Source organism: Cynocephalus volans, chromosome 4, assembly GCF_027409185.1.
Source record: "Cynocephalus volans isolate mCynVol1 chromosome 4, mCynVol1.pri, whole genome shotgun sequence".
Taxonomy (NCBI): Eukaryota; Metazoa; Chordata; class Mammalia; order Dermoptera; family Cynocephalidae; genus Cynocephalus; species Cynocephalus volans.
Window position 1 is genome coordinate 146,070,698 of NC_084463.1, and position 23,341 is coordinate 146,094,038.

Sequence of the window (23,341 nt, forward strand, 5' to 3'; positions counted from 1 at the left end):
AATAGGGAAAGGACCATCTTTTCAATAGATAGTGCTAGGAAAACTGGATATCCACATGCAAAATAACAAAGTTGGATCTTTACCTCACAGTATATATTTTTTAAAAAACCAAAAAACCCTCAGAATGGATCAATGTCCTAAATATAAAAGCTAAAACTATAAAACTCTTAGAACACACAGGAATAGATTTTTATGACCTCGGATTTGGCAAAGGATTCTTAAGGAATAAAACTAAGAACACAAACAACAAAAGAAAAAATAGGTAATTTAGACTTCATCAAAATTAAAAACTTGTGTTTCAAATTACACCATCAAGCAAGTGAAAAGTTAATTTCAAATAGCTAAAAAAGAGGATTTTCAATGTTCCCAACACCAAATCACAAATGTTCGAAGTGATGGATATGCTAATTACCCTGTTTTAATCATTATACATTGTATATGTGTATCCAAACATAACATTGTACCCCTTAAATATGTACAATTATTTTGTATCAATTATTTAAAAATTATTTTTAAAAGTAAGAAAAGAAAACTCACATGGTGGGAGAAAATATATATAAATCATATATCTGATAAGAGACTTATATCCAGAATAATATATAAAGAATTCCTTTTTTTTTTTTTTGGCAGCTGGCCAGGATGAGGATCCAAACCCTTGACCTTGGTGTTATAACACCACGCTCTAACCAACTGAGCTAACTGGCCAGCCCATGAATTCTTATAACTCAATGATAAAAAAGACAAATAACCCAATTCAAAAATGGGAAAACAATCTGAATAAACACATCTCCAAGGAAGATATGCAAATAGCCAATAAGCACTTGAAATGATGCTCAGCATCATTAGTTATCAGGAAATCAAATAGAAACCATTGTGAGATAACACTTCATACCCATCAGGATGGCTAGAATAAAAAAGTCAGATAATAACAAGTGTTGGCAAGGATGTCAAGAAATCAGAACCCTCATACACTGCTGCTGTTGGGAATGTAAAATGGTGTAGCCACTTTGAAAAAGTCTGGTAGTTTCTCAAAAAATTAAACACATACTTACCATAAGACCTAGCAATTCCACTCCTAGGTATATACCAAAAAGAAATACATGTCCACACAAAAATATATTAAGAATGTCTATAGCAGCATTATTCATAATAGCCAGAAGACAGATACAACACAAATGCCCATCAACTGATGAATAGATAAATAAAATGTGGTATATCCATGTAATTGAAAATTATTCAGCCATAAAAATGAAGTGCTGATACATGCTATAAAACGGATGAACTTTGAAAACATTATGCTAAGTCAAAGAAGCCAGTAATGAAAGACCACATATTATGTGATTCCACTGATATGAAATATTCAGAATAGAGAAATCTTTGGAGACAGAAAACAGACTGTGTAGGGCTGGGAGGAGATTGGGGGATAATAGCTAAACAATATGGGGTTTCTTTTTGAGATGATAAAAATGTTCTGGAGTTGACTATGGTAATGGTAGCTCATATCTACAAATATTGAATTGTATGATATGAAACCACTCAATTGTATGGTATGTGAATTGTATCTCAATAAAGCTGTTTAAAGAAATGAGTCACTTCACTGTCACTTCAAGCAGAACAACTCACAGTATTTGTTGCCAATGATACATTTCAAATTTTAAAGTGAAAATTATAATTTCAGAAAACTCTGTACCCACTAATATGAACTTGAGATTCCTAGTATTTAAAAGACTCTTCTAAGACACAACAACTACAATTCCTTGAAGTTGATATGACAAGCAAACAGAAAGGACATTGTTGGGTGGGAGGGGCGAGAGGGAGGAGGGAGGGGGGTTTCGGTAATGGGCTACAATAATCAAACACATTGTATATCGACAAAATAAAATTAAGGAAAAAAAAAATTAAAAGACTCTTCTGATAGATCAATTATTGCAATAATTGTGCAGAAAAGGGTAAACATAGCAAGCCTGAGGCTGCTTTTCTTAGGCTTGCCTGTGAAGTTGGTTCTTGGGTGGTGTCTTGGAACTCGGGCTTTGGGAATGTTTCCATGGTTTCCTAACCAGTAAGGAACTACTGTGCCTAGACTGCTGGTGCAAACAATGTGGTTTATGCTGAATATTTGTTTCCCTTCTGGGAGCTTAGAATTTTGGTACCTGCTAGGCAGAGGACGCCTATGTGACCAGCCCCCAATAAAAATCTTAGGCATTGAGCCTCTAATGAGCTTCCCTGGGAGACAACACGTTATATATGTCACAATTTGATGGTGGAAGAATTAAGTGGATCCTGTGACATTCCACTGGGAGAGGACTCTTGGAAGCTTATGCTTGGTTTTCACCAGACTTCGCCTCATGTGCCTTTTCCCTTTGCTGATTTTGCTTTGTATCCTTTCACTGTAATATATTTTAGCCATGAGTACAACTACATACTGAGCCCTGTGAGTCCTTCTAGAGTATCACTGGACCTGGAGGTGGTCTTGGGGATCACTCCCCAACACAGTAATTTAGATACTGTATAGTAAAGTGTGTCAACATTAGAAGATCAGTATAACTCAGTAAACCAATATACTCCAAACAACCAATGAGTAATATTTGCAAAATCATGCACAGGTAAGTTTAATTTATGGTTCAAGATAGACAAATGGATTTTAACATAAAGGAGCATAAAAAGCTCACTAAAAATTTCAGATATCCCATTGCAACTAACCTTTAAAAAAATACCCCTTAGGAGAATATCCACTATGATCTGAAAAGGCCATTAAGGTACTTTTTCCTTTTCCAACTATACATCTCTGTGAGGCCAGATTTTCTTCATATACTTCAACCAAAATAGCATATTGCAATAGCCTGAATGCAGAAACAGATGAGAGAATCCAGCTGCCTTCTATCAAATCAGACATTAAGGAAATTTGCAGAAAATAGACATTGCCACTCTTCTAAATTTTTTTTTATTTGGGGAAAATATGATTATTTTTCATAAAACTTATTTATGTTAACATGGTTTTGTTTATTATTGCTATTTTTAAATGAATATGTAAATTTAATTTTTTCCCTCAATTTTAATTTCTAATAAGGTAAATATTTATAGATAGGGGCTGGCTGGTTAGCTCAGCTGGTTAGAGCGTGGTGCTAATAACACCAAGGTCCAGCGGTTCCTGTACCAGCCAGCTGCCAAAAAGAAAAAAAAAAATCGAAACACAGATATAACCCACTTAAACAAAAGCTTTTTGCAGTTCTCAGTAATTTTTAAGAGTATAATAGGGTCCTGAGATCAAAAAGTTTGAGAACCCCAAACCCCTATTTTAGAGTGACATAACATATATACCTGCTGGCCAGGGAAGTAGGACAGGGAGGTGGGGCTCGGTACGGGGAGTCAGCCTGAAGGGAACATGTGTGCAGGCAAGTCCCAGCATGGGGAGTGACAACCCATGTGGGTGAGGAGGGCAGGTATGCAAAGGTTGATACGGCCTGGTGTGAAGAATCAGAGCCTTAGGAGGTAAGAAGAGTATCCACATTTGGGAGTGACCTGACGTGGGGTGTAGGAGCAGAAGAAGCAGGGTAGAGAAAGCTTGGCCCAGGGGAGAAACTCAGGTAAGGTAAAGTAAGGAGGGTGTCCGTTGCATGGGGGAAGCCTAGTGGTGTCAGGCCCTAGTAGGGTGAGGAGGGCATCAATATGGAGGGGAACCTGGAGTGGGCTATCAGAACCCAACAGAAGTGAGGAGGGCATTCAGGAAGGCCAGCAACCTGCAATGGGGAATCAGAGCTTCAGCAGAGTGAGGGAGACAAACCCTACCTCACTGGACTGTTATTAGGGTTAAATGGATAATACACGTACAGTGTGTGAGCCCAGAGTAAACACGGTCCAAATGTTCGCTGTTATTTATGTACAGGAAGGGCCTGGCAAGTGCCAAACACACAATACCCAACAAAAGGTTGTTTATTATATAATTATACTACTGTATTACATCCTAATTATCTCATCTACATACAACAGCTAGTTTGGATGATGACCAAATTATTTTTTAAAATTAATTCTCCATAACCATTTAACACCTACATCCCTTTCAATAATTCCATTTTTCACCCAGACTTCCAAATTTGCTTTCTTTTATAGTTTTGGTTAACTTTTCTTTTTATATTCCTTTTAACTCTCTACTTCCTTTCATCCTGACCCCTCCCCTTCAAGATCTTCTAATTCACATATTAGCACAAAACCCACAATCACCTCAGAAACAACTTAACACATGAAGCATCTAGATTGGTGAGAAGAGCTTAAACAGATTCAATGAATCTACAGTTAATTCCCCACATCAGTACATGCAGACTAACTTGATATGTGTCTTATTCATTTCATACCTGTCCTCGTTTTGGTGCATGCATGTACACCCCTAGGTAGAGTCCCAGGGAAGGGGAATAAGCAAGTCGTAACTTGTGACCAGTCCCAGCAGTGAGCCGAAGGTCTTTATTCACAGGGACATACTCCAGCATGTCGGCTACCATTAGGCACATTTGGTCCTGTCCAAGATAAGAGTTAATAAGTGGTATTCAGAGACTATTTAGGCTAGAAAAACACATCCCTACCTTTTCAAAGGATGTGCATCCATTAATCTGGTTTATCTGCTGAAAGACCCTACAGGTTTTTGTTTTTAATGGGCTGAGATGAAAATATCTCTTCAGTCTGATAAAGTCACAAAACTCTGTTTTTTTGGTGCATCTTGAAAACTATCTGACCAACTTGCATGGTAAAAACACACTTGTTGCTCTTAAGTAACGAGTATACTTTGTACCACTTTTTCAATTTTCCTATAGGATTCATAATTTTCAAATTAAAATGACAAAAAGTTAGTGGGAAAATGTATGCAAAATGAAGCTAAATGAAACTGAAACTGGAAACGACCATAATTTCCAAACCAATTGATCTGATAATCTTTAAGAGAAGCAGCCAGATTTATTTCAATCCTCTCACAATTCACAATTCTATCTTAACTTATATAAAACAGCATTTACCTTATAAGACCACATTCGTAGTTTATGATCCTGACACAGAGCAAAGATGAAGGCATCATGCTCGACACAATGGACAGCAAGACTGAGGGGACGATCTGAAGGCCCCTGATCACCCCTAAAAACATAAGGCTACGTTTTAGAGTTTTACTATTGCAAATAATTTGATCATTAAAATTTGCAATTCAAGAGATATAATAAAATTATAAATATATACTCACAGCAGAAGAAGCAAGAGTTTTTAGTCTGGTACAAGACAACTACATTTCTATTTAGTTTATAACTAGTTACTATAATAAATTTTAAAAAGCTCTACATAACAATGGAATAGTTTCCTTTTGTATCATTTTACTCTAACCATAAAAACTTTCTACCTCTAATAATTTTACACAAAATTAAATTTGGTCAAGTCAGGGCACAGCAGAGAATTGGGTACTGTGAGAATATAAATAGTAAGCCAGTGTCTGCTGTCAAGGTGTTCAATGGCAAATGAAGTAGACACTGGAGTGTGGTTTGTCTCAGATGGAATGGATGTTACGCAGACTCGTCTCCTCTCCAGTGTGTTTGCCTTAGTCTAAGACTAGAAGCAATAATAGGGGCTGACCAGTGCAAAAAGATTAAATTCTTGGGCCCTTTGATTTACCCACCAGACACCACTCACCTGATAGCTGTTGACATCCAGCCTACAAGCAATCGTTGCATTACTGAACTCTGTTTCAGTTCCACAACTGACGCCATCCCTGCAACAATATCAAAGGCACCTCTTGATCATATTTAGAGAAACCCAAATTAAAAAGTGATGCAGCTATGAACAAGGTCTTTATAATAGGTGACAGACTTCTATATTTCTGGACTAACAAAGTTTTAGGAGGTACCTTTCCTACATATATAACACCTAAAATATTTTGAATCAAAAAAAATAGCATTTTTATATTCCTAGGGGAAATTTTTGCCATTTACAGACCTTAACCCATATTCACTCCGTTCTTTCCAAAACAATCACTGGGTACCTTTCATGTTCAAGGCACAGTTCTTGGTGCTAGAGATATAGCAGTAAATAAAACAAATCTTAAAAACTCCTATCCTCATGGAACTTACATTCCATTGGGGGAGGAGAGAAGCAGAGACATTAAATGAAGTAGAATGGAGGGCTGGCCGGTTAGCTCAGTTGGTTAGAGTATAACCATTCTATAAGTAGAATGGTTATAAGCAAAGAAATACAAAACATGAAAGTAGTATAGAGAATGCTAGTGTGTGTGTGTGTGTGTGTGTGTGTGTGTGTGTGTGTGTGTGTGTGTGTGTGTGTGTGTGTGTGTGTGTGTGTGTGTGTGGTTGGGGGGGGCTTGCAATTTTGAAAAGGGTATTCAGGGAAGGCCTCACTGAGGTGACATTGGGTAAAGACCTAAAGGAGTTGAGAGAATGAGCCAAGCTAGTAGCTGGCTATTGCAGGCAAAGGCTACTCCTGAGGTAAGAGTGTGCCTGGTGTGTTCAGGAATTGCAAGAAGGCATGTGGGTGGTGCAGAGGAGGGGGAAAGAATGAAAAGATGAGGGTAGAGAGGCAGCAACAAGGCACTGTATGCCAATGTAAGGACTCTGGGTTTATTTAGTGAGATGAAGAATAACCCTCATTGGATGGCCTTGAGCAGTGCAGTGACATGAGCCAGCTTCTGTTTTAAATGTACCAGTCTGCCTGAGAAATTTCTGAAGAGGAGTAAGGATCAATCTGGGGAGGTATTAAGGAAGTGAATGCAATAATCCAGGCAAGAGATAGTGGTAACTTGGAGCAGGGTATTAGCAGTTGAACTTCTTTGTTTCAGTTAATTTATTCCAATTACAATACCTCAATCGGAGGATAAACAACTAGTCAACTCATCTCTACTACGGGACTTAGACTAGGTTGTCTTATATTTATCTATCTGCATACTTCAACATACTTCATAGTTCCTCACCCACTATATAAAAGTAGAGGGACTCATCAGGCAAGCAATGACGAATTGTGCAACTCAGGGGCAGTATAGAAGCAAGTCCTGCATTGGATGATGGGATTGAACTTCTAAGGTCTGTTTAAATTCCAACATTCCTTCTTTAAAGTTAAATCCATGCTCAGCTCCCATTCTTACCAGGTATGTCATAAGGAGGTAGTTTAAGAACAAAGATCCCCCCTGAAGCAGATGGTAGAGCAAAGAGAGCCTCCCCATCACTGCTGAGCCAGGCTGCCGAGCTGGTAGAATTAGGGGACAGTCCAGGTACTGCTGGAATTAACTGACAGTTGCAAGGATCCTGGAAATCGACTTTTCCAATGTCGGTGAATATTGATTGCATCTGACTTTCAATTACCAACTCCTGTGGAGCAATTAAAAAGAAAAATCTGAAATACCACATGTTCTCACTTATTGGTGGGAGCTAAAAATTAATATATAAATTCACACACACACACACACACACACACACACACACACACACACACACACACACACACACACACAAACCGGGGTGCGGGGGAGAAGATATAACAACCACAATTATTTGAAGTTGATACGACAAGCAAACAGAAAGGACATTGTTGGGGGGGAGGGGGGAGGGAGAAGGGAGGGAGGTTTTGGTGATGGGGAGCAATAATCAGCCACAATGTATATCGACAAAATAAAATTTAAAAAAAAAAAAAAAAAAAAAAGAAGTAAAAATAAATAAATAAATAAAAATTTTTTTAAAAAGTAAATAAATAAATAAATAAAAAGAAAAATCTGTTAAATCAATACCACCTGATTTTGCTCAGTTCCTCTCAATTGCTAAAAATTGTTGGGCTTAAGCAGAAAACTATTTGTTTTAATAAAAACTATTTCTTCAATTTAAAATGTGTGTCTGCTCATTTTAAATAGTAACTATCAAAGTATGCTTGGTGACGGCTAGCAAGAAATCCAATTTTTCTTCATTTCCAAAGGATATTGCTCCAACACTAAATATGTGACAGCCAGGGTAACTGGGAAGTAAAATACACTTAACCAACTTACGCTCCTATACATCCGGGAAGGGTGTGGTAAAAGTAACCTGTGCACTGTTTGATTGGTTACTATCAACATTATCACATGATTCTGAGTCTCGGAGACATTCACCCCTCCAGGTAAGACACTGCAATTCTGGAATTTTAGGCGAACTGCATTATTCAACAAATTTATATCCAGTGACTCCTCCACCAGCTCCAATGTATCTCCGGAGGTCTTCCTGTTAAAAAAGAGACATTTGTTTAAAAAGTTCATGCTCTTCTTTCTCATTGACTGCTGCACTGAAATATATGAGAACAGTGTCCAAGTGAACTCTCTACAAATTTGAAATTTTTGGATAAACACTTTTTACATTCCAAATCAACACATTAGGAAGATTTATAAAACACAGCATAATAAAATTCAAATCCCATTATGATATTGTTAAATGGAGGCATTGACAAACTTGATAGCCCATTTATTTAGGACAATATTCAATGCAGTTAAACTCTACTATAATGAAAATTAACACCACACACTCCCATTATTTGTAGTGGAATGTGGTTTCACATATACTACAGTGTCAAACAAAATTGACCTTAATTAGTATGGGTATTTCCCTCTTCTATTACTTCTTAACCTATAACAGCACAAAAGAATAGCAATTTTTTTGCCCTTATATGGGGGGTGGGGTAGAAGGAGCAGTACTTACTAAAGAAATATTTTTAAAATATAAAAATTAACTTTGCATGTTGAACATATCAAGGTTAGTTTCTCTACTGATAACTATTCTGACTTTTACTATTATTCCTGAAAAGGAGCCTGCATATTAAAGGAAGCTTTGAGTATAGAGATGTCTGCCATGTGCAGTGCACTATCCTTAGACCTAGCAAAATGCCTGGGACAGAGCTAGCATTCAATAAATGCTTTTTGATGAAATGCACAAAAACTTGGGAAAAAAAAAAAAAAAAGCTTTATTCAAACTCAAGTTGCAACACAGGAGACAAAGCATTTTGCCTAAGGCCACTGCATCTGACTTTAAATTCATATTCAAACTCTTAACAACCCTCCATCCCCTGTGCCTAGCTTTTACCCACCATAGAACTGTCACATTACCTTATACTAAGAAAGAAATGTTTTACTTTTGACTTCTAAGTATTTGTCAACTTTAAAAGTCACCGGCACATATTATCTCTATGTCCTTTGCTCAGTATGTGCGGTCTGTCAAATGCACCAGAAGATACTTCGTGACTGTCAGAGGAGGCTTCTCCACCTCTTGCTGTGGAGAAGCGAAAGGATGAAACGAACTCTCCCTTGTGGCAAAAATCAAGATTAAAATTAAAATTATACGGGCCGAGCCCGTGGCGCACTCGGGAGAGTGCGGCGCTGGGAGCGCAGCGACACTCCATGGGTTCGGATCCTATATAAGAATGGCCGGTGCACTCACTGGCTGAGTGCCGGTCACGAACAAGACAAAAATAAATAAATAAATAAAAAATAAATAAATAAAGTAGCTTTTAAAAAATAAATAAATAAAATAAAAAATAAAAACAAAATTGTACTCAACTAGCTTATTTTACTTAACTTCTAGCTTCTAGTTTTATCTCCTCTGTTACCCTTAAGTAAATATATTCTTGTCTTTTATTAAAACTGTTCTGACCATAAAGTCTTTTTTTCAAGCCTCATCATCTCAAATTCCCTTCATTTTCTTTCTTCAATTTAATTAACTTCCTTTTTTCAAGTAGCTCGCTAAAGCTTTTTTTCTTCCTTTTCTGTGAATGTTCCCATGAGCGATGATAAGAAAGATATTATCCTAAAAGTATCCCACCATGAATCCTTCTTTTACTGAAACTCAGCCCTAGGACTGTTCATCTTTGGTATATGTAAAATTTTTGGTTGCTTTCAACTCAGCTGATTGTTTCATCTTATCCATAATTGAGAAAAGAAAAAACAAAAACAACCATGTTATGAATGAACCCAGGCTTTTCTTTTCATAGAACTGAAAGAGTTTTAGCATGTATCTGTCCCTGTTAAGGGATATACAATCCAGTGGAAAACACAGTTTAAAGCAGTGACAAGAAAAAATAAAAAGTACTTTATGGTATTTTATGTCAATATATTTTAAATCTATCAATCCTTACAAAAAGACTGTAAGAGTGGACAGAGAATAACTCACAGTGTGTCACACACCTGAAGAATAACAGTATACACTGTGCTTAAACATAGCCAGAACTGTGCTAGGATGCAGGGCTGACTTCTTCAGGTGCAACTCTGCTGTGTGGTAGCTTTGAAACCATAGAAAGCACTGCACTGGGAATGACCTCACTTCCCATCACTTTATCTACCATATTACCTGCATCCCCCGCAAAACATAAGTCCCCTTCTAGCAATTAAACGCCAATTTCTGAATTCCTCAAGTATATCACTCCTGCATCCGTCTCTTCTTCCAGGGCTTCCATTGATGTTCGAACACACTTTCCTGGCCTCTCCTTTCCCTGACATCACGCATTCCTGCCTCTCCTCTTCCTCCAATCCAGCTATCATGTTCTGTCCATTCCCTTCCTCCATGGCCAAGCTTTCTCTATTTTCTCAGCTCCCTCATACTCTTATACCTCCTAACTCTGGCTTTTACCCCCACCATGCCCTCCTTACCAAGGTCACTCTATCAATTCCAATGGACTCTTCAGTCTTTCTCTTACTTGACCACTTAGCAGCATTCCACATACTTGACCATGCCTTCCTTAGAACAATCTCTTCTCTTGATTTCTGTGACACTACCCTCTCCTGGTTTTCCTCCCACCTCCCCAGCCATTCCCTCTTCTTCTCCTTGATCCTAGGTCATCTTCTCTGCTCACCATATACATTCTCCAGAGGCACACCTTACCCACTCCCAAGAATGTAAGCACCATCTGAGCTCTGATGATTCCCTAGAGCCACTTTGCTTCTGGTAACTCATGACACATCATCAGCGCGATGTTCTAGATCCTCAGTCTCATCTCTGAATAATCCCTTCACCTTCCTGCCTTATGTTTAAAATTGGGCCCTGGATCTCCCTGGAGAACATTCCCTGCCAGAGCCCTCTGTAATGGTGGCAGCTTTACCACACTCCTTGTAGTGCAGCCTCAAGATGGGGCACAAATGTCCTGCTGGCTCCCCACTGCTACTCTAGGCCACTGTTCCTCCCTCTCTGCCAGAACTACTCAGCTCTGAAGCTCATAGAATCAGATACCACCTGCTACCCCTGCTCATTGCAGTTGTCTGCACATCACTCTCATTCCTTAAGACTAGCTTACTGTCGCTCTCTCCCACACTACTCTGCCATAATTCTTAACGATTCCAATATCCATGTTTTTTGTAATAGCTCACGTTCTCAGTTTCTTGAATTCTTCTCCGCTAGTAACCACACGCATCTCAATTGTATCCACTAGGTCATTCCCACTTGCATATTGTTGTATTTCCTCTATACTTGTCCACTTTTCTCCAGCCACCATTTGATTTCTCTGCTTTCCTTATAGACATTCTCCTTCAAAGAGCTCTTCTATACCCACTCCACTCAGGCTTCTGCATCACAACTGGAACAGTTCCTGACGAGGTCACCAATAACCTCCACAATGTGAATGTCAAATTTCATTTCTCATCTTACCTGATTTACATGAAGCATTTGACAGTTTTTTTACTCTCCTCCTTGAAATATTTCCCTCTGTTTGTGGGACACTCACCTCAGTAGCTACTCCTTCTCAAGCTCCTTATCTTCCTAACTATTGTAGTGCACTAGGGTTCAGTCCTCAGACCTTTTCTACACAAGTGGTTCTCAACTGGGGGTGATTCTGCCCCACTCCCCAAGGACATTTGGCAATATCTAGACAGATTTTTGGTTGTTACAATTGGGGCAGTTAGAGCCGGGGGTGGAGATGTTATTGGTTTATAGTGGAGGCTAGGAATGCTCCTTAACACCCTACACTGTACAGGACAGACCCCCACAACAAAGACTTATCTGGCCCAAAATGCCAGTAGTGCAGAGGTTAAGAAACCCTAATTTACTCTAATTTTGTAGATCTCATTCATTATTAACAGCCTTAAGTGCCATCTGACAGCAACAATTCCCATATCTGTATCTTGAGCTCAACTTCTCCACTGAATTCCTAACTATTGCCCTCAACACTTCCAGTTGGATACATAACTAAACCCGTCCAAAACAGAATTCCTGGACCCACCAAATTTAACAACAACAAACAACCAAAAACAAAAACACCTGCTTCACCTACACTCTTTCCCAATTCAATTAATGGTATCTCGGTAACTTCCAGATGCTGAAGCCAAAATCTGGGGGTATACACTATATTTGATGCAATAGTAAATTCTAACAAATTCACCTTGAAAACATATCCACAAACAGAACATTTCTCACTGCCTCTAACACTACTACCCTTGGTCTAAGCCACCATCATCTCTTGTCTGGATTGTGACACTAGCCTCCTAATTGGTCACCCTGCTCCCACCCTTCCCCACTACACTCTGTTCACAAAACAGCAGCCACAGCAGTCCTTTAAAAACACAACTTAGGGGCCGAGCCCGTGGCGCACTCAGTAGAGTGCTGCGCTGGGAGCGCGGCGACACTCCCGCCGCGGGTTCGGATCCTATATACGAATGACCGGTGCACTCACTGGCTGAGTGCCGGTCACGAAAACATGACCAAAAAAAAAAAAAAAAAAACACAACTTAGATCATGTCATTCCTCCACTTAAAACACTCCAATGGCTTCTTCCCATCTCAGAGCAAAAGTCAAAGCCTTAAAAAGCCAACAAAGGGCTGGCTGGTTGGTTACAGCATGGTGCTGGCAACACCAACGTCCAGGGTTCAATCCCTGTACGGGCCAGCCACCAAAACAAAATGAAACAACAAAAAACCTAAGAAAGCCCTGATTGGTCCTTGGCTACCTCTTCTTATTATTCTATCCTTTGTTCACTCAGCTGCAGACTTTTGGCTCCGTGTTATTCTTTGAACAACTAATGAGCTTCTGTCTCAGGGTTCTTCGCATGTTTTTTTCTTTGCGCTTTTTGTTCTTTTTTCTTGGAAGGCTCCACCTGAAATGTTGGTCCCCCAGATATCCTTATTTCCTCTGCTCAAACATCAGCTTATCACTGGGTCTTGTCTGACCACCCTCTATCAACTACTAACCCCTATAGGTATTCCCCTTCCCTCTTAACTTGCTTCCCTGTTCTCTATTCCACTTATCACCTGACAAACTAAATTCACTTTTTGGGGGGGGGGAGTTATTGTTGTTTAATGCCTGTTTCCCTCTTTGTTTTGTTCCCTGCTATATCCCTAGTCCCTAAACACTGACTGAAACATATTAGGCACTCAAAAATATTTGTTAAGTAAGTGTAATTTATATCTCTAACATAAATCTATCTTCCAAGCCTCAGACCTGTAAATTTCAATGCCTATGTGATATTTCCAAAGGGCTGCTGCACAGGTACTTCAAATATAGTATGTACAGAAGAATTATTCACATCTCTCCAAAACCCATCATCTACATCTCAGTAAATGGTAACTCCCCTCCTCCCCCATGCCCATATCTGGTTAGTTACATCAGAAACCAAGGAATTATCCTAGTTCCCTCCTTTTCCTTTACCATCCCTCCCCCCACATTCAATACATCACCAAATTCTGGTGAATTTACCCTCTAAATGTATTTTGAATCCATCTGTTTCTTTTTTCCTAGCCACTCTTACAATGAAGCCACCATCATCTCTTACTTAGGCTATCATAAAAACAAATTGTTCTTTTGTGTTATACTCATCCAACCCAAATCTATTTTCTGCAAAGTGGACTGATCTTTTAAAAGTGCAGTTTTTACCATGTTAGTAACTCTTTAAATAACCTTCAGTGATTGCTCAATGTACTTAGGATGAAATCCAAAATCCTTAAAAAAGGCCTGAGAGTCCCTCATGATCAGAGTCCTGCCTACCTCTCCAACCTCAACATCTCTCACGTTACTTTCTTTTACCCCCTACACTTTAGCTGTAAAGATTTTTGGTCAGTTCCTCAAACCTACCAAGTTCTTTACACTTCATGGCCTTTGCATACGGTGATCCTGCTTGCTGGACTGCTCTCTCCCCAACTCCCCATGCCTAGTTAACCTTTCATCCTTCAGATCTCAGGTTAACTGTGACTTCCTTAAAGCCTTTCCCTACCCCACCAATAACATGCAGTCCTCCTATTAGCCTCTCATAGTCCCTATACTTTTCCCCTGGGCAAGTATGAAAATCTGTACTTATATATCTATATTGTGGTCATTTGTTTAAGGTCTTTTTCCTTCCTGAAACTGTCCCATGAAGGTGGATCCACATCTATTCTTAAACTGCTACAGCATACTGCATGATGTAAATAGTGGTAGTTTTTGTTCACCACTTCATCCCAGTACCTAGCATAATGCCTGACATGTAGAAGCTCAAACATATCTGTAGAAAAAGGAAGCTGTAAAGTACTATAAAAACATAATGCGTTCATGTTTAAAACTGGTCTTCAGGGCGTTATCCCCAAAGTTATATTCTCTCTGCTTTAACGCTGCCTGGGGAGGTACCTCTCCTAGAACTGTGTCTCAAATTTTCTCGATTCTGACACGAACTGAAAGAATCTCTCTTTTCCTAAATGTCGATTTACCACTTCGCAGAATGACACTTTGTGAACGGCCATGAAAATTCATGCATCGAACAACCCTACGTTACAGAGGGATTTGGCGAACACAGCACTTACCAATGAATGAACCTGTTTCGAGTGACAGAGAACAACTTGCCACTTTCCACATAGTAGAAGCCTCCCGCGCTCTCACTGTATTTCACGGCTCCAGGTACGGCATTTGCAGTCCCTGAAAAATGAACGTGGTCAGTCTGTACACGTGCTTCTCTGGGAATGACAGGGAGTGAGGGCGCCGAGGAAGACGAAGGTGACGGACTGGCAATCCATACAAAAAGAAGGGGAGAAAAGAGGAAGAAGTTGACACCAAGGAAGCTCTGATCCAGGGGCTACAGGCATGTGGACTTAGGAAGATGAACCGAGGGGACAGAGACCCAGGGATCCGAGGGAGGAGCCCGAGGGGAAGGACCGTATCGCGCCCTCCCTGGCCACTTCTGTACCAATGCCGCAGACTGTGAATTCCCGAAAGTGTCTCGGCCTTCCGCGCTCGGCCCCGCAGAGCTCCACGAAGCTCCGTTCCAGGGCTCCCGCCGCCGCCATCTTCCCGCCGCCGCCGCGATGCCCGACGGGACACGGGCAGGGCTGAGCGGGTGTCGTCACTTCCGGGGGCGGGGCGGGCGGAGCGCCCTCCAAGTGAAGCGCTTTGGGGAGGAGAAAGGCGGATGGGACCCGTCATTGCGGTGCTTCCACCCGGAGAATGAGGGTGGGCCGGGAGCGAGCCAGAAGACAAGGGGCGGGAGAAGCCGACTCGATCTGCGAGAACCTGCGTGGGGCCCGCTAAGACGCCTCCGGAGGGCGGTGCCCTTTTCCCGGCGGCTCGGGGCAGGGGGCGGGGCCGGGTTTGTTTCCACCTCAAAAATGCTGGCGCGGGCGGGCCTCGGGGCTGAGCCACCCGGGAGGAGCGGCGTCTCAGGAGACCGGTCCTTCCGCCGTCCGCTACTGGATCCCCAGCTTGCGGTCACCGCTCTCTCCGTCAGGGTGTCCGTCTGTAAATGTCTGCCCGATCTCCCTTTCTTCATCCTTCAGCGACACGTGGAATGGAGGGAGGAGGGGGTGTGAAGGGGAGAGGCATCACTTGTGTTGGCATTTTTTCGAGAGACTGTTTGAGTGTATCCTTGCATAATGAAACATAATAATATGTTCAATTAAACATTGGTGCTGCAACCTGTTAAGGTTATTTAAGTGCTACCCACTTGAATCTGTGAAAGGAATTTGCCTTTCGTTCCACCCTTGATCTCGCTCTTCGCAGTCTTACTTGGATTTTGGCCCATCTTGGATTTTGTGGGACTAGAGGCTCAATATTGAGGAAGATGCTAATTTCGGGGGGTGTGAGATTTTTTTCCTTTGATGATAGACAACATTTGTTAAGCACTTTTGTAACCTTGTTATTACCAGTGACTACAACTGTTCTGTCATTCTCCCTTTTATTCATTCTATTATAACCATCATCTCCTATCTCTCCACTTAACTCAAGAACACTTAACTCCAGCAATGCAATCCCCTCATTCCACCTGCAACCTATTGTTCTACCACCTTTTCACTGTCCCTCACTTACTTGGTGTTTCCTTCTTGTCCTGCTTAAATTTCATTAGATTACTCCCTTGCCTAACTCTCTCTTCATCATACTCTCTCGTGAAGATTACAACTTCAATTAAATCCAAATCTGCAGCTGAACATGGCTGGAGAAAAATATACATGCCTACTGACATGTCTCCCTTTAACTCCATCAGGACCATGAACCTTGAGTGGGCCCATAATGTGGCCCAGCAAATACGTTGTATTTCCCTTGTCCATTCACTGTCCTAAATGAGTGTTTCATAACTCCTTTAACCTCCAACACCTCCTCCCTCATCCTCACTCTCAGCTTGCTTCTTCACTTAGAAGGTAAAGTAATCAAAAGAGAACTTTCTCTGCTACCACATCTTCCCTCCTGCCAGCATCTGTACTCACATATTTTGTCTTCCCTTCCTGTTGCTGTAAATTGAACTGTCTCTGAGCTTATGGAGGGGCAACCCTTCTACTTCTGCCTTAGATCACCTGCTCAGGGATATCATTCCAGCAATTCTCTCCTCTCTTCTACGTCAATTTTTTCCCCTTTTACTCAGTTGTTACTCTAAGCATACAAACATGCTACTTCTCCTTCCCACCACAAACAAGCCCTCATTTGACCTCCACTCTCTTCAGCTACTACCCCATATTTCCACTTCCCCTTTCCACAGCAAAATTCAAGAGCATTCTATCTAATTCCTTTTCTCTCATTTTTTTTTTTTTAAAGATGACCGGTAAGGGGATCTTAACCCTTGACCTGGCATTGTCAGCACCACGCTCTCCCAAGTGAGCTAACCGGCCATCCCTATATAGGGATCTGAACCCGTGGCCTTGGTGTTATCAGCACCACACTCTCCCAAGTGAGCCACGGGCTGGCCCTTCTCTCATTCTCTTTTAAACCCACTTTTATCAAGCTTTTGTGTCTAGTGCACTACTAAAACTGCTTTTATCAACGTTACAAGTGACATCCACATTACCATATCTAATACTGAACTGTTATTTCTAAACTTACTTAACCACCTGCAGAATTTGACCAATTGATTGTTCTTCCCACTGGAAACACTTTCTTCACATGGCATCCAGGACACCACACTTTCTTGTTTCTGCCTACCCATATTTCCCTAACCATTCCTTTTCAGACTCCTTTTCTAGTTGCTCCTTGTTTTGCCAGCCTCTTGATGTTGGAGTGCCCCAGGACTCAATTCTTGGTTTTCTTTTCTGTCTACATACACTACCCCGATGGAGACATTTACTCCCTCAGTCTTCTGGCTTTAAATACCAGATTTCTATGTGCTGGTAATTCCCAAATGTGTATCTCCTGTTCAAACCTTTCTCTGAACTCCAAGTTTATATATCCAACCACCTATTCTATATCTCAGACTTAATAGGTCTAAAACTGAAGTTCTAATCTCTCCCCTAACACTTACTCCTCCTTTCTCAGTTACCAGCATCCTTCAATTGCTCAAGGCAAAATCCTTGCAGTCATCTTTGAGTCTTCTTTTTCTCTTCTGACATCCACTCAGTCAGGAAATCCTATTGACTCTACCTTCAAAATACATCTAAAATCCAACCATTTCTCACCTCACCACCATCACCCTGGTTCAAACCACCACCATCTCACCTGGATTATTGTGATAGCCTCCCAAATTGCCTCCTGCTTTCTATATTCCTCACCTCTCCTCCACTCCTCTACTAGACTCCACACTCCAAGAATCATGCCTGACACATAAGAAGCATGCAGTAAATATTTGGTGAAAGAATGAGTGAATGAGTGAATGAACAAGTGGTCCAGGAAAGAATTGATAAGACCCTGAGTGGCATGGAGAAGAAGAAAGTAGATTTGAAGGAATATTTAGGGGGCTTAAAATCAGTGGGATTCATGAGCATGAAAGTGAGAGAGTGCCAAGTCTAGGATGACTCCTGTTTTAGTCTTGACAACTGGTGCCATTAACTGGGTGGAAACAGAAGAGGAGCAGGTCTGGAGAATGGCGGAGAAAGGTGAGTTGTATTTCCTTGTAGGAACCATCAGCATTGGTGGTAAAGGTTCTAATGCTGCTGAATGAAAATGCTGCCTTTTTGAACAGAACTACCACTTAAAACATTTTTTTCTGGATCAGGATTTTAAGCTGAGATTCTATCACTTATAACTGAATATAGTACTATATACTAAATGTAAGTGAAAGTGGCATTATTTTTAAGTGTTTTTTAAGAGTTCAACACTTCAACTATTATTAGTTACAAATTCCTTGTTATCTATGTTATGACTGATCACAACATAGCAATGTGAGATGTACCACAGTCAAGAGCACTATTGTAAAGACCGATTATTTCTACATTTATATCTAGAAGTTAGACCTCTTTCCTGGACTCTGTCTTTACATTCAGATGCCTCTTTGACATCACTTGGATTTCCCACAGACATCTCAAACTCAACGTATCCGAAACTGAACTCATTTTATCCCTTTTCTGTACTCTCACCTGTGTTCCCTATGTGGCTATCATCACCTAGTGACCCAGTCTAGAAATCTAGGAATTTTCTTGGATTTTTCTTTCTTACTTCCAGCATCCAAATCTTATGTATGTATATGGCAGGTTGAAGATGGCTATAAATTATTTGACAGTCTTCCCATCGAAAGGTCTAGTCTTTGTTCCCTCACTTTGCATCTGGAGGGCTCTGTGACTGTTTTAAGCAGTAGGATACAGCAAAAGTGACGTGGTGCCAGACTAGTCTGAGGAGAATCTTCCTCTCTCAGAACACGGACTATGGGAGAAAGAAATGTAAGAAATTCAACTATCCCTGGGGTTGCCATTCTGGAGCAATTGCAGGGAAAGATCACACACAGAGACTAAGGCTACATGAATTGAGAGATGCTTGGTGAGTCCCCTGCTGTTCCAGTACACTCTAGTTCAGTGTGATTTGTCTACCTCCTCAGCTGCCACTGGGCTCATACCTGAGGCTTATGGAGAGCAGAGTGTAGGACTCAAAGGAAAAAGGGATCAAGTTCATTGCAAATTCTATAAAACGTTGAGGAGACACAGTACTACACTGAGATTGATCTAGCAGAGTGTGCACAAATGGAGAGAGCCACTATTCCCCCTGTGCAAATGACCCCAGAACAGTTTTTCTCATTTAAAGATTTCATTACATTGGAGGCAGTACCTTCCAGAAGTCTGTGATGGTCAAAGGGGTACCTGGCAAGAACTGGTGTCCAGTAAGTAGAGCAGGGGTAATTCCCCAAAAAGACTAGAGCCTGGTCAGCATGGCAATTTCTACCTGTTAGAGCTACCTAGACTGCTTGGAAATGGATTCTTTCATAAGAAGATTATTTCATGAACAAAAACACTCCCTGAGTACTCCCAGAAATGCTTCAATGCTTGAGGAACTCTTTTTGGCAGAGACCGAGTAGGTGCCTCAGTAGGTGGGGACAGAGTTAGTGGAATTTGTTCATGTTTTTAGTGTAATTGTATTTTTACCCATGGGTTAGGGTAATTTGGGTTTTATTGTATTGAACTATTTCACTTGTGTGTAGGTCAGTCATCCTTTTATTAGAGTTCTCTGTGCTTTCTTGTATGATTTTTCTATTGCTGCTATGACAAACTACCACAGATTCAGGTGGCTTAAACACTATTAATTTGTTATCGTACAGTTCTGTAGGTCAGAAGTCCAACATGGGTCTCACTGGGCTAAAATCGAGGTGTCCGCAGGGCTGCATTACTTCTAGAGACTCTAAAGGAGAATCCTTTTCCTCGTCTTTTCAAGCTTCTAGAGGCCACTACATTCTTTGGCTTCCTTGTCTTCAAAGCCAATAGTGTCACATCTCTCTCTGACCTCAGCTGGAAAGTTTCTCTGTTTTTCAGCACTCATATGATTAGGCTAATCCAGAATAATCTCCCCATCTCTAGATCCTCAAACTTAATCACATCTTCAAAGTTCCTTTGAACTGTGAGGTGACATATTCACAAGTTCTGGGGGTTAGGACAGGCTCATTTTGGGGGGAGCCATTATTCTACCCACAGTTTTTATGATTTACTAAATATTTTACATGCATTCTAATTTCATCCTCATAACATCCTTGTAGGGTAATATTATTCCTGTAAGGTAGATAACTTTTCTGAAGCACTTATCAAAAATACAGTTTGTATCAGTTGTCACTACCTTAGCCCTGAGTTCGATCTTAGCATTACTCACTAATAAGGACAACCTGGCATAAAGTGCTTCCTGGTGTGATACAACATACAGGATGCACCTCATCTGTAAGCCATTTTTAAACAGCTTTATTAATATATGATTTACATACCATAAAGTTTACCGCTCTAAAGTGTACAATTCAGTGGTTTACAGTATATTCATATAATGGTGCAACCATCATCACAATCTAATTTTAGAACATTTTTATCATCTCCAAAAGAAACCCCATACTCAGTAACATCTGTCCCCATTTCCCCCTCCTCAGCCCCTGGAAACTAGTAATCTACTTTGCGTTTCCGTAGATTTGCCTACTCTGGACATTTCATATAAATGGGATCATACATACGTGGTCATTTGTGTCTGGCTTCTTTAGCTTAGCATAATGTTTTCAAGGTTTATCCATGGTGCAGCATCAATCAGTACTTTATTCCTTTTTATGGCTGAGTAATATGCCATTGCATGGATATACTACATTTTATTTGTCCCTTCATCAGTTATTGGACATGTGGTTTGTTACCACTTTTTGGCTATCATAATAATAATATAATGATTATATTATAAATATCTATTAATATTATTGATATTATTACACAATAATATAATAATGTTGCTATGGGGCCGGCCCCATGGCTCACTCGGGAGAGTGCGGCGCTGGTAGCGCCGAGGCCTCAGGTTCCAATCCTATACAGGGATGGCCAGTGCGCCCACTGGCTGAGTGTGGTGCAGACCACAGAGTGCCGAGGGTTGCTATCCTCTTACAGGTCAAATAATAATAATAATGTTGCTATGAACATATAAAATATTCATGCCAAAAACGTTTAATCCAGATTATAAAAGGCGGAACAATGCACACACACACACACACACACACACATGCCCCGCCCCCTGCAAGAAGTCATGTTCTAATCCCTGGAACCTGTGAATGTGTTACCTTGCATGGCAAAGGGGACTTCGCACATGTGTTTAAGCTTTAGGACCTAGAGATGAGAATATTATCCTGGATTGTAGAGGTAAGCCTAATCCAATCACATAGTCCTTAAAAGCAGAGAATGTTTTCCTGATGAGGTCAGAAAGAGATGTGAGGACAGAAGAACGGTCGGAGACATGTGACTTGGTGGAATTGAAGATGGAGAAAGGAGGCCACAAGCCCAGGAATGTGGTCAGCCTCTAGAAGCTGGAAAAGGCACAGAAATGGATTCTTCCCTAGAGCCCTGCCAACACCTTGACTCCTGCCCTCAGCTGAAGAGAGCTTCCTGGCCTATCATTATGCCCCTTGCATCCAGTGTGGGTCAGTGTATAAATATAAAGGTCCAGTTCCCTTCCCTTGACCTAGGACACCTCTGAAAGGCCACCTCCAGAGTGCTGTGCAGGATTGGCAGAGGCCTCTGTCGCAACTGCATTGCAGTTTAACTTCTCCCTCTGGCCAGTCCTCCTTCCCCCAGTCCCTCAGAGGTGCTATTCCTGAGATCACTCCCAAATAAACCTTCCGCGTGCAAATTTCTGCCTCAGAGTCTGCTTCCCGGGGAATCCAACATCTCACATACACACACACACTCCACACATCATACCTCGTCTAAGGATGGGCAGCCAGCTGGGAACCAGTGGGGAAACAGAATTTGGAAAGGGAAAGAGTTTAGGGGAGGATCTATTCTCAATCCCAAAATTGATGATGAAATATTGGAAAGAACATCAGCTGGGCATTTGAAGGCTTGGGTTCAAGTTGTAGCTCTGTCTCAGCTAGCCTCTTGTCACTTGACAAGCCACCCAACCTCTGTGTGCCTCAGTTTCTTAGAAAAAGGTATTGTACTTATTGATCTTCAAGCTCTCTTCCAGCACTGAAGCTCTAGGGTCAGTGACCTAACAGCCAGAGACAGGCTAGACCTTCACCTTCATTCCTCCTCAATTTCCAGGCTCTGAACTGAGCCCACCCTGCGGGGACAGAACACCCTCGCACTGAGGACTGAACATATCCTCCCTGAGTCAAAATCTGGGTGCATAAAACTTGTGACCTTTGGGCCAGTTATCTCATACTGTGACAATTTCTTAGATGCTTGTCTAGCACAATGCTTTCCATACACAGTATTTTCTCAAGTCTGTGATGTACACTTAGAACTTTTTTCATGTTTTAAAAACAAAAATGTGCCATGTAATCAATGTGCCTATTTAGTGTAGTCATGTTTTTTTCTTTCTTTTTCTTCTCAGAAAAGGGGTTGTTGAATTGATAGGGCAGGGCTGGCTGGTTAGCTCACTTGGTTAGAGCCTGATGTTGATTACACCAAGGCCCAGGGTTTGGTCCCTGTTACCAGCCAGCTGCTAAAAAAAAAAAAAAAAAAAAAATTGCCAGATCATCTTCTAGTTTCTTAGGAATCTAGAAAATTACAATTTTTGACAGTGAGCTCTTTTAGATTTGTATCACTGTTCCATTCTTATCCCTAATATCCATCAGAGTCTGGGAAGTTAAAGGCACCTAATAAATGTTTGTGGAATGACCAAATGAATAAATAAATGCACACATACTTTCTGAGGAAAGTCAAATACCTCTTCAACTATTAGTATCCCAGTGCCTGGTTGTAACATAAATGGAATCATATTGCCATCTAGTGTTTAGGTAGTGACTTCATTTAGAAACAAAATGTAGAATGTTACCAAGATTATTATTTGTGCAGCAAGTTTTATCTACAGATACTTTCATAAGAAAAATATTTTTATCATGTAACATTATATTCTGAAAATGTCTTAGTTTGCTAGATCACCACTAACAGGTAAGTGTAAGTGAACCGTATTGTGAATTTAACTTTAAAGCAGATTTTTCTAAACTAACTTAATAGTGACTCCTTGAAAGAATTCAGTGGCTTAAATAAGTATGGGAAATGATGTTAAAGTTAAACATATTTCTTTCCAGAAGAACTTTTCAGAGACATTAATAT

At 40.7% G+C, this 23,341-nt stretch overlaps 1 protein-coding gene across 2 annotated transcripts in view; it reads right to left on the minus strand.

Annotated features, from left to right (window-relative positions):
* The window catches only part of NUP160 (nucleoporin 160), a 51,046-nt gene extending 35,817 nt beyond the window's left edge, over positions 1–15,229 (minus strand). For both annotated transcript variants that reach the window (XM_063093386.1, XM_063093384.1), the window contains exons 1-7: positions 15,118–15,229; positions 14,738–14,849; positions 8,009–8,219; positions 7,118–7,340; positions 5,659–5,737; positions 5,001–5,115; positions 4,350–4,508 (exon numbers count right to left, since the gene is read on the minus strand). In XM_063093386.1, the coding sequence (XP_062949456.1) occupies positions 4,350–4,508; positions 5,001–5,115; positions 5,659–5,737; positions 7,118–7,340; positions 8,009–8,219; positions 14,738–14,849; positions 15,118–15,217 (999 nt within the window). In that variant the 5' untranslated portion in view covers positions 15,218–15,229. The remainder of the gene's footprint in view (positions 1–4,349; positions 4,509–5,000; positions 5,116–5,658; positions 5,738–7,117; positions 7,341–8,008; positions 8,220–14,737; positions 14,850–15,117) is intronic.
* Between the last annotated feature and the right edge of the window lie 8,112 nt (positions 15,230–23,341).